Below are 12,745 nucleotides of genomic sequence, written 5' to 3' on the forward strand. Positions count from 1 at the left end.
TATGTGCTCTGAATATAGAACTGAACACAGATTTGGTTAACCCAGCAATGCAAGCTCAATTCTAGTTCAACCCGCACTGCATACAACAGTCTCTTACCTCCTGCATTCATTCCTTTCTAAGCTTGCTATGCCTTTGATAATAAGTGAAATAAAGGTGTGGGGTTTTTAAACTCTAACTGAAGACCTTACATAATCTGTATGTTGACAATACAAATCTTCTGATCTGTCCCATGTTACAGAGGCTAAAGTTAGTTCCTCTGAGGAGAAGTGGACTTATTTCCACACTTCCAGGGAACTCATATACATATGAGGTCAATGAGTCTGCCACATTATTTGAGAAACGCCCATGCAAAATGTGTTTGTGAAATAGGATTTAGTAAAGATAGATCAAGATAACTGCTATCTATTGTGTATAAATTTATTAATGAGGTAACATCTCAAGTTTCTATGATGTAAGTGCCCTCGGGATGAAAGGGAAACATTCTCTGGGTACAGTAAGTTTTAATGGGATCTTGGATCATTGGTTACATCAGACAAATTTTTAGGTTTAGCAATGTCACAGGAAGATCAGTGGACATGACAGCCAGATTAGAAAAACTGTCATGTGTCTCATTCTCTAATACTTTTATAAGAAATGGAACGTACTGCAGCTATTGGAGACGCTTACCTGTGGATTTTCCACTTGCTCAGAACGCTGATTTTCCTGAGGAGGATGACAATAATCCTCAAGATGTCTATGAACTCCTTTAAGGGAATTCAGCTCATTTTTAATAATGTCTATTTCTCTTCTCATGTTTTCCTCCTGTAATAATTGAGGGTACACAGAGCACACAAACACAGATCTTTACTGCGTGTTCAAATATGTAAAACAGTGTTTTACAGGAGTATCAACAGTTTAGCAAATTAAAGTACATCCTTTAAAGAAAGTGTAGATGCTAAGGAATTCCTGTGTACAAAGTAAGATAATTTTGAGCTCTTTCATTCCAACCAAAATTTTAACCACATTTCCATTACAGGCGATGCCTTTTATTAATTGGTGTTTTTTTTAAGATTTACTTCAAGTAGCAATGCTTAAAAAAGTGAGATCTGTATTTATAGCTTTCTTCCTTTTTTGGCTCAAAGATAAACATGCTAGTCAACATTCATTGTCCACCTACAGTGTTAAGACTAGACTGCAACAGCAAATAATTTCCTTGGCACTTCACTTCTGTAAATAGCCTCAAGGGTCCAGTGCTTCTTCAGTGAGTATGTAACAAATTTTTGTATTTCTAACAAAAAGGATGGTCAAAAATACAAGTTGTAGAAAGAACAGAAGGGTAATTTTACAGAAATACCTTCATTTAATTGACAAATATTTCCAGAGCAGTGTATAATATTAACATTATCTATGATGATGCTATACTTTAAGAGACCAAATTTGTAGTTAGCCATAGCAGAAATATGGAGAGAAAAAAAATAATTAGGTTCTAAACAATAGTTGCAAGCATTCCTGAGAAATAAGCAGGGCCAAATCTCACATCTATACAGCAAACTACAGTATAAGACCCCTAGGAATTAGGGAGATCAAATCTTCTCAGGGCAGTGAGCATCAGAACAGTTGAGCTATTTTGTAGTCTCATGGCTGCAGTCATCTCCATAGTGGATGCACACAAAAGAGTTAGCCTCAGACAAAAGGATTACAAGGACAACTCTGTAGCTGTCTATGGGGGCTTACATTCATTTTTTAGTATATGACAGTTTACTGATAGTTACCCTACTGAGAGGGTACAAGACTGCAGCCTAGAAATGCTGCTGTTCTCTGAATAAGTTGTATAAAAAATTGCAAGTTTCCTGAAGAATACATAAAATTCAATGTAAATTAAAAACTAGATCAGCTTCTACGTCTAGGTAATAGCAAGTGTGTAAATCCAAGGCAACACCTAATACCCTGGCTCTTGCTTTATAGAGCTGCAGGAAACGCACTGACCTTTTAGAGCACAGAAGTCAACATTTCTCCTAAATCTATGTTTTAAAAGTATTCCTTTCTAGAAGAGTCTGCATTATTGGAAAAGAAATTGGTTGTTTTTATTGTATTATTTCTGTAATATTTTCTTGGCTTTTAGGAATTACCTGAAATGCTTGATGACTATTTCAGAAACCTTTTAATACTCTAACATTTAATTTAATAAACCTACATCTTTTTTCCAAGTTCTTAGTGCTTTCTCATGCTCATTCTGAAGATTAAGGAACTTTTCTTCATTTTCCTTGGCCTTCTCCCTTTGCAGCTCATTATCTCTTTCAAGGGTCTGCAATAAAATTAATTATCCAAAAAATAATCAATACCACATTAATGAATTTTGATGTGTTTTATGTTGCTTGGACCTTTGCTTCTAACATGCTGGAAGTGCCATACAGATCAGTGATAATGTGCTATCTCAACAATAATTTTCATAAATTAACAGAAAGGTGCTTATAGTTTAGCTAACAGGAAACAGGGGGAGGTTATGAAAAAAGAAATGGCTATAAAAGGGTATAAAAACACTTGCCATTATTCAGTTTCACTGCATAAGTTTTAATGTGCTGAAAAAGTAATATAAAGTCCAGAGATAAGAAATATGAAATGTAGCACAATCTAGACCCATTGTACTTAAAGAAAAAACTATTGTATACCCAAATAAAATCTTTTTATTTTTCTGACCAGTTTTTCTGTCCAAAACTGTTTATTAACATATCTATATAAACTGTATAAACTTTAAATTCTAAAACATATCTATTGGAATATGAAGCATACGCCTGATTATCCTTTAATTTATTTTTATTAGATCACTGAAATAGGAGTGCATTAAAATAACAGTAATATTATGTTTTATACCATCATAATTGTACTTGCAACATTTTGGGGTTAACTCTTTCAGCTTTACGGTGCTAAATTAAAGCAGGTCTTGTGTAAATCAAAAGTAACTTCACACACATCAGGTACTGTTGGAATTTTTAATCCTATCTCATTTTTATAGCAAACAATATGGAAGATAAAGGACTTACTGCATCCATTATCTACTATCTAGATGACACAAATATATTTGATAACGTAAACATAACTTTAATGCATGTAGCTATATGACCAGCTACATATGTATGATTCTGCTGAGCTGCTTTGAAAGTCCACTTGAAAAATGTTAAGATATGGATGCAATGCTCCAAAGCAATTCCTTTTTACTTAATCTTTAACTAAAAATGAGTCTACTTCTTGATTCAATTTTTAAATGTCTATGTTAATTTAGCTACACTATTAATACAAATATATTTTACAGGTATAACACCAGGAAAACTCAGACTCCCTTGCATTTTTATACACATAGGGAAAGTTGTGCATAAGAATATAATGGATCTTCTCTGACAGATTATATAATTAAAAAGATGAGGCAATTCAACAATACATTACCTGAATAATTGCACTCTGATGTAGCACCTTTCACCCAATTTTATAAAGTAGGAGTCCAAGACCTCCTCTCTCTGATAAACCAGCTTAACTCCAAGGATTCTTTTACTTGTGTCTCAAATGCAACCTCCTTTGAGATGGAATATAGTAATTATTTGCAGCATAGCTCTTAGGGCAAAAGATCAGGAGGAGCAGAGGAATATGACTCATCATATGTTAAAGCCAATTGTACAGAGAGGGGAATACCTGAATTCCTTGCACTCTCAAGTATTCCGTCACCCGGTAAAGAATTATAACTTGTTTTTCTGAACTCTTAAGGACATTGGTATCCTAGCACTAAGCACGCATAGATAATAAGCAGTAATTTTTTGTGAGTGAATATATGAATAAAAATATTTCCATGGGATTGTACAATCACTCCCTCAATTTTTTTATTATTCTGAAGAAACACTTTTCCTTGATCAGCAAGGTCCACAAATTTGACAGGGATGTAGGATAGAGCATAGGGATAATACATGACCTTCAGACCCAATTCATCATATTGCGGTTCTAGAGCCAATAAAGATGTAAGCAATAACTCTCACATTGGCAAGAGAGTGGGTAGCCACTTCAAGTTATGTATTCAGCTCCCTATTTTATAAGTTCCATTTGTTGCTTTAAAAAAATGACACTGCAAAATAAGTAGTTAACTTTGTCTCATTCCCTGGAACATCACTGTATCAAACTGTCAGCCAAATGAGTAGTAAAAAGCAACTACTGTTTAAACAGAGAGATGGACATTTCTGACAAATCAAAATAATCCCGTGAGTTCATATGGAAAGAACATGTGACATTCACTTTTAACATAGCATTGTATTTACATCATGCTGTTTAAGGGAATTGCTCTAATTTTAAACATATATTTATTTGATTTACAAAAAAGCACATTAGAATATCTAGCCACTTTTGTTTCCAGATGTGATGTCTTGAAATCTTATCACTCATATGGGCATATATAAATGTTATGAATCCTTTAATTCCCATTCTCAAGTGAGAACATCTTGGTTTTGAGAGTCCACAGGACACTCTCACAAAACTCAACTGAGATCAAATCTTAGCTGATCTTAAGCCCCACACTGAAGACTAAGAGGGAATATTTACATCAAACTAAGTATTAAGGAGCCCCTGTACAGTCAACAGAGCTTTCAAAGGTTGAATCAAGAGCCTCCTATTAGAGATCCATGTCTTGTAACACCAATTTCATCTAAAGCACCTGTGCCTGCAAGAAATTAGCTTTGAAGACTACACTGAAGCTTTGATGACTAGAAAGTTTGTCTTGTAGTTAGAAAAATAGAAAATGTAAATACTTTCCCATTGTCAAACATGAACAGGACCCAAATCAAAGCAGGCTCTCTAATCAGAATTAGTATGATTGCAAAACAGAAATCAATTGTTGGCCTGTACAGGCCTAAGCAGGGACTTGTACTGAATTCATACCTTAACACCAAGAAAACAAGCTATATTTTTCTTACATTTTCAGACATTTATGTGGAGTCTTCAAAGATAAGATTCACAGATACCCTTCACAGTTTTAGCTGGAGCTTTATGGCATACTATAAACTTTATCTCAGATGGGAAACAATAGCTTAGAAATACTATCAGAAAAAGTACTTTTAGAATACACCTGCTATTCAATAATCCAGACACAAAGATCCTAAAGGCCCCCCTGTGTTATGAAAGTCATCATTAGTAAGGTTACATACCAATTAAATTATCTCAAGGTTCTGGTTTAATTTACAAAGTAATTTCATTCATCTTTAAAAATAAAATGCATGTTATCTTCTTACTTTAACAAAAAAACAGTATTGTATGAATAGCAAGCAATCTAGCTGTTTCACTGGACCCCACATATAAATGACGTTACAGAAAAGCATGCCACTTCATGCAATTCTACAGCCAAGGGACTGTTAAATTAATTTTGGTCAAAAGTTTCAAATGTGCTAAGAAAAATACAAATCTTTTCCCATTAAACTGTACTTTGTCATTTTAGTTTTTGGTTTGGTTTTGGGTGTGTTGTTTTTTTTTTAAAAAAGAGCCTATATACAAAAAGGGAACTGGAGAACTCTGAAGATTCATAATGAACTGGTGGGGCTGTTCTCCAGGTTGAGAAGCATCTCTTCTTGATTCTAGAGCACTTTGAGATCACAGAACTTTAAGTCATGAAAATCCAACACTAATACAAATACAAGAACCTAGACATCTGAAATCAGTGACTTCTCTTTCTCTTCCAGTCACTGCAGCTTTACCCAGTACTACAAAGCAGGTACTTTAATTCCTATTGAAATTTTAGCTAGTTTCTGAAGGAGAACATAACTCATCTTTAACCTTACTTGTTTCATCAAAATGCAAAATTCATATTGTGGCAGAAAGCAAACTGCTTACATCTATTAAAAGACAAAATAAGGCTTATGTGAAGTGAATCTAATTTCAATTTAGCATAGAAGCATTTAGAAACAAAAGTTGCACATGCACACAGGAAGTTTAATTTGATATTATCTGAGATCCTAGTTCAAAACCTTGGCCTCACAGCCCAAGCAAATAATGGAATAGTTGTGGTTATGTATGAACAAATAGTAGATAGATAATAATTATTAATAGTGTGATTAATGGTTGTACCCAAACTCTGCATGGCACAGCTGGCCGGAACAGATATGACCTTAATCTTTAGTGCACTGTGGGCCAGTCTGACTGCTAGTGGAATTTAGAATCCAAACTGTTCTGAGCCACTTTCACACACTCAAAGAGGACCTGAGGAATGCTGCAACTCCACACTCTCCAGTTTGGCTACTTACCACCTCTTGCATAAATACGACACCTGACAACACAGTAAGAAACGGCTAAGGATATGCTCTTTTTTAGGCCCTCTGCTCTAACGAAACTGGGGACAAAATCTGCCTATAAAGATCTGAAATCTGAAGTATTTTCCAGAAAATAAGTTTATACCTACATGAAAACTGTAAGAAACGAAAGTCATAAAATCATTTGATTTCAAAATACTTGAAAGCAACCCCCAATATGTTCTGGTTTTACCCTCCAGAAATGGCTGGTAAGAACAGCAACCATGATTTACTTTAGGGGGAGAACTAAAAGAGGGAAACCATAGACTGCGTTTCAAGGTTCATGCTGACAGTTAAGGAGCTGAGGGAGCAATGGAAGTGAGGTCAAAAGTTCTGAAAAGCATACAGATGTCTTTAACAGCCCTGGACTTAAAAAATACATAACAGATAGTAGCAGCTTGTCTAATCAAGAAAACTCTGACCTGATATTCTTCTTTCAGTGCATTTAATTCACTTTCCATTCTAACATTTGTTTGGGTTGTTCGCTGAAGCAGCTCCTGCACACACTGTAGAGAGCTGAGAATTTCCTTATTAAAACAAATTAGTATAAATTGAATAAGATTTTGTTTCTGAAGCTTAAACATTAGATAATTTATGTCTTTTAGATGAATATATTTCTTTTTTATTCTGCCAGTGTCTACAAAATCATGTATATAAAAATGTATTCCAATGTCAACATTGGGGAAGGGCTTGTAGGAAGAAATCAGAACTCCAGGTTTTTCCGCCCTTTTGCTTTGGAGAAGATAACATTATTACAACTAGCTAAAACTTGCTCTTTTCCAGAGAATTTTCTTATCATTAAAATGAACAATCCATTGATACTTTAAACATACTTCAGTGCAAATCTGAATAAAATAAAGCAAATCCAACCCCGCTGTGAGTTCAATTGATCTAACAGAATAATTTTATGGTACCATATTATAGTTCTGGAAAATATGGAAAAACCCAGAGAAATTATACGGCAGGCAAGTAATCACTTCCATTAATGGATCACCCTTATGTGACATTATTCTGTATCTCCTGAATTAAATGCCAAAAGATGCGAACTAAGACACATTAGCTTTGCATTATATGGTGCAAGTACATCAGATTTTGTGGCACCTTCATCAAAAGTATATTGTTACTTCAAGAAGAATAAGTTCTAAAAACAGAGCCATCCAAAATGAGTTGATTAAGGTTGGATAGATTTACAAACCCATCGGTGCTGCTATTAAGTTTGCTGCAGTTAGCTGAAAAAGTGGATGGAAACAAAACACATTTCCAAAGATTCAAAGACAGAGGGATGATATACCCAAGCCAATCTCTACTCCCTAAACACCAGAACAGCAATTACTAAAAGACCACCTGCACAGGAAAAAAAAACCCTGAGTTTCAGGTAGAAGATAATCTTAAATATTCTCAGTTGCTTCAAACTATATTGAGAGGGGAACGTATCATTAAAATAAAGTACTTTCATTTACCTACAAAGAGCTTTCATGTTTATCTGGTTTTGGTTTGATCATATACACAGATAGAGTTATCTACTAAAAATAAAATCATTATTTTGGGTGTACTCTCATTCCTTTTCATGCACGTACGCTGTCATGCAGGGAGAAATAATATTTTTGCACTGAAGCTTCATTTATTTTTAGTTCAATTTTACATCTAGAAAACTGAACCACAGAGATGTGGGATGGCTTGGCCAGTGTCATCTGAAGTCAGTAGCAGAGTTGGCCTTGTCTTTTAAATCCAGTACAGTATTCACTCAACTAGACAAGATTGCTTCTCTGCATACAGTTCAGTGTAAACCAACTACAATTTAGACAATATATTCAGCCTTAGTCCAAGAGCCACTGAAACCAACATCTTCAATTAATCCAGACAGTGAATTTGTGGCTCTCTGTAACACTGAAATCGACGTTTTCTAACCCAGGTTCTTGGAGAAAACATGAAGTTGATCTCTGTATTAGAGCCCTCCCCAGATTTATACCAAACCCCTCCCTCCATATGTCAAAAAACAACCAACCAACCAAACTCTAGCAATTCACACAGAACAAAATAGAGAAAAAAACCCGAGTCCTTCTCTTAGATAATACCTATCAAATATGCATATGAATTATGCTACAAGCTTCTCCACATAAATGCTTTTAGTGCATTCAGGGCTGTGGGAGTAATGAGGTCTGAGTATGTCTCTTGTTTTTTCTCTGATGTTTATTGGCAAGTATTTTTAAAAAGCAAATTCAAACACAATCAGGCTTTTATGGATTGAAAGAGTACTGCTGGATTAGCCTTCAATGAATGCTCAGTGGGTATATGAGCAAGCTACTGCTTTTGTCCCTCCCTGAGAACAAGAACGATACACTTCTCTGACACGTTTGTTTTAATGAACTGTAGAATGAAAATTCTGCAACTGTTTACAAAAAAAAAAAAAAAAGCCCTTTTTACACTTAATATTTTGCAAAGCAATGTATTCTGCTGTTATTACAGGGAACATAATTTTCTTGCTGTATTTGATACTTGACTTCATGTACCTTGGTTTGAATATCTGGATTTGTTCTGGAACATACCTGAGTTTGCGATACAAGACAGTTTTAACTCTGCTCAGCTACGTGTAGGTGTAGCTTAATATTCTGTATGTATATGTTCTGTATGAATGAACACCATTTCCTTTGTATATGACTGACACATGATTCCAATTTTATCTGGTTTCAATACCAGGAGTATTATAGTAAACTGTTGGCAACCAGAAAGCAGAAGAGCAAGCGTGTTATGCAAACCTTATTGCTTATTTGTACTTATTTTTCATGGGTATACCAAATTTCTCCCATCTGAATTCAAAGACAAAACTTAAGAATAGAAAATCAAAGTTAAGAAAAAACTTGGAATAAAGTGTCAAATAATGTACTTTGTTTTGCTAATATACTTTGTAAAAGCTGAGAAGTCAGATCCTATTTATGGTAGTATTAAAATATTTCTGAAGCTAAAATAAGTGAATTTAACTAGGTTTGATAGCTTAGTATAATAATTTCAGAAACTTAAGTATGAATATAACACATATATACTTAAGTGATTTCTAAATAGCAAAGTTGTATTAATAACTCACCAACTTTTCTTCTTTAATGTGAGTGTTTTCTTCTTGAACTTTTTTACTAACTGCTGTCTCCTTAAAAAAGAGCATGAAGAACAGTAAAAGGCATTTAAAATTGCGGTCCATTTTCTTTAGTTATATTGTATTAACATGACATTGTGAATCATCATGAGTATATTTAAAGAAACTAAATGGTTTTGAAATGTCCTCTTAGCCATATTTTTTTTACTATAAAATTACACTTAAATTCATAGCATATTTACTTCCGTAGAAATGTTCTGGAAACAGTTTTGTTATGTTGTATATGCTATTAGTAGAAAGGAATCTATACAAATCAGAGAGATCGTTGCCATGATTTTTGCGGCAAGAACAGAAAATATTCACCAAAATTTTAATTTGTTTAAATTCCAAAATACCATTGTGATTTTTTGTTGGAGTTCTTGAAACTGTTTTTCCTTTGCTGCAAGATTGATGTTTTCTTCTCCCACCCTGTACTGAGATGTGACCTTGGACCTTATCAAGTCTGTAGTTACTTTCTTCAGTTCCTTAACACAGGAAACACATATAAATAGTTCACCCAGCATAGGCATTGCAATTCAAAACGAAGACAAATCTTTTAAACTATCCTGAGTCATGCCCTACTTTTAAATAACGTATGGAAACAACAGAATAAATAAGAGGAACTGAAATTCATAAGACTGACTTGCTAAACTTTAAATTTGTCACACGTGGCTAAAAGTTTATTTTCAGAGGTAAAATGTTATTGTGCTAATTCTACTCTGTTTGAAGTATTTATGATACTTATACTTCTTGGAAGATGAAATAACAAAATGTTTATTAGAAGTGGGCATTGAGTTGGTATTGGTAAAACCTCCTACACTGAGATATACAATAGGAATAAAGTACCTATTATAACTACTCTGTATGTTCCTGGGAATCAGGAAAAAAAAAAAGGAAGAACAGTGACTATCTGGTAAAAACAGGAACTGGCTATAAATTTGGAGGATCTTTGCTTTTCCTGAAACATTAATTACTTAATCTCAGGAGAATGCTAAATTAATTTTATATTAGAGACTTCTACAACATGATTTTCCACCTAAAATATGCCTTTGATTTTATAGTCTTTATAATCTTTTAAATATCCTCCTTTTTTTTTGGTGTCTGTTTTCTAACCAGTTTATTCCAAGCTCCTAGTGCAGCAAATAAACAGTAAATGCTTTGATCTCATTAAATTACAACTTATAGTTCCTGGAGTCATAAATATTGTGCCCTGTTCTCCCCCACCCCTCCCATTCTGGTACAAGGTAGTCTGTTTAATATCGCTCTCTCCTTGAGCACTCTGACGTTTACTCAGACAAATAGCAGAGGTTATGAATGCTGTTCACAGATAGTATCAAGAATTCTTCATGATGCCATAGTGGTGAACCAAGCATGCAGAATGGTAATAGTTTTATCTAACAACTAAGTTTGGTCTGTTTAACTTTTCTTCACAAAACTGGAATTCCATCTTATCACAGACCAATGGTTTAACTGTTCTGGACAAAATCATATAGCAGTACAAAAGAAAAGGGAAGATTATGTTGAAATTCACAAATGTAAAGTTTTACAGACAATACAATATAGGTACAGACAATATAGGTACTATTTTAAAATAGATCATTTTTTTCCTAGAGGCTTTATTTCTCATATTTTAGCCATAAATAAATCTAAAATGATCTAATAAGTATTAAGTGTAATTGTAGAATTAATTATAGAATCCAAAGACAGCAATGCTTTAGAATTGTGATATTCTGTAACCTAGTAAGGCTTCTTCCATCTTTTGCAATAAAGTCATATACTAGTTGTAATATTTTTTACTAGAAGGCTCTGCAATGAAATAAGCAAGGAGAGTTCCTACATGTAAATGGCAGAAGGTGAAAGCAGTTTTAACTTTTTACAAAGTGAAAAGGTTAACTATGCCAATCTTTACCAAGAACTAGATTAACAGTACACAGAAGACAGCTAACAGGTTGTGTGCTACACAAGCAGGTGCAAAAACCTGCTATGGATTTGATACTATATATTTTCCGAAATTCAGAGGTTATTATGTGCAGAAAAATCTTACTACATTTTTTGTCACGGGGAAAGAAGTCATACTAAGTATATCATGCCCTCGAGGTGAAAAGATGACTGGGTTGTCTTCTTTATATGTAGCAGGTAGATGTGTATAATCCATCTGGAAATGAACCCAGATCTGCTAATCTGACAAAGCTGTAGGCAGGAAAAAACCAAAACCAACATGCAACCAAAAAACAACACAAACCCAAAAAGAACCAACACAAACCAGATCACCAAAAATCAGTGAAAGCACAAGGTATGCAGCTGTGAAAACAATATAACTGTATACCTACATACGTGTATTTTCTTGTACTCTGAAATTAAAAAATATTCACACCCAAGGTTTTTGCTCCTTTTTCTAGTAACTTTCTGTTATTCATAACATCACTAGTAGTATTCAGAATGCTATAAATTAAATAGAATCTGGAAAATAATTTTATCAGTTTTTGGGGAATGCTGAGAAAGAAGGATAAGGCTTTAAACCTACTCCTTTGATGTGTTGCTAGTAGCAGCCAACGCTTAGGGACATGGCTTCAGAAACGCTTCAAGCCAGCGTATGTCACGAGTGTCACAAAAGAAACAGTTCTGCTCCTTAAATGTATTTTACTTTTGCCAGTTGTTCTAAGCTAAAACTTACTCCCTTTTTTTGGTAAAATGTAGTTTTGATCAATACAAAATTTTCATTCTACTTTCCCTCAAGGCCACACAAATGTATGTGCCACCACGAAGAGGTGGTATGGGACTGGAAAAGCAGCCAGCACAGGCAGATGTAACCACTTCCCAAGACAGTGCTGATACCTTACGCAAACTTTAAGTGTATCCAAAATTACAGCAATATCTTTTCGCTGTCTTCCTGGATCAGTGCAACCCTCTTGTGATCTTTCAGGCCTTGAGCAGCATAGCTGTTTTTTAAAGGTTTGTTTCATTCTGCTGCTTTTCTTGGCCAGATTTCAATGCTAGCAGATTTCGTAGTGCTTGAAAAGAATACTACCACACTGGATATCTAAATGTTCAAATTCTAAAACAAATGCTTCTGAAAAGGAAATTATGCCACAGTCTGTTAAGCCAAGATTTAGGAACTGGTTTTGTAAGCAGGCAATGTCAAGAGCAAACTATAACCTCTCTAAATAATATTTCTTTACACAAATCCCAGAAGACTAAACCCGTGCAGAACGGACCTCAGTTTAGCCCAGTTTTTACTGCTGTACATATTTAACACCCGCATCACATACTTGCAATTTCATTAAAACTGGAGATGAGTTTAGTTTTATCCACAAATGTTGAATA

General features: G+C 34.4%; 1 protein-coding gene across 1 annotated transcript in view; it reads right to left on the reverse strand.

The window, feature by feature from the left end:
• The window catches only part of CCDC73 (coiled-coil domain containing 73), an 84,850-nt gene that overhangs the window by 12,856 nt on the left and 59,249 nt on the right, over window positions 1–12,745 (reverse strand). Inside the window, exons 10-14 of the mRNA XM_063332930.1 lie at window positions 9,778–9,906; window positions 9,377–9,436; window positions 6,717–6,821; window positions 2,175–2,285; window positions 668–802 (exon numbers count right to left, since the gene is read on the reverse strand). Coding sequence (XP_063189000.1) covers window positions 668–802; window positions 2,175–2,285; window positions 6,717–6,821; window positions 9,377–9,436; window positions 9,778–9,906 — 540 coding nt within the window. The remainder of the gene's footprint in view (window positions 1–667; window positions 803–2,174; window positions 2,286–6,716; window positions 6,822–9,376; window positions 9,437–9,777; window positions 9,907–12,745) is intronic.

The sequence above is a fragment of the Chroicocephalus ridibundus genome, chromosome 4, assembly GCF_963924245.1.
Source record: "Chroicocephalus ridibundus chromosome 4, bChrRid1.1, whole genome shotgun sequence".
NCBI classification, from domain to species: domain Eukaryota; kingdom Metazoa; phylum Chordata; class Aves; order Charadriiformes; family Laridae; genus Chroicocephalus; species Chroicocephalus ridibundus.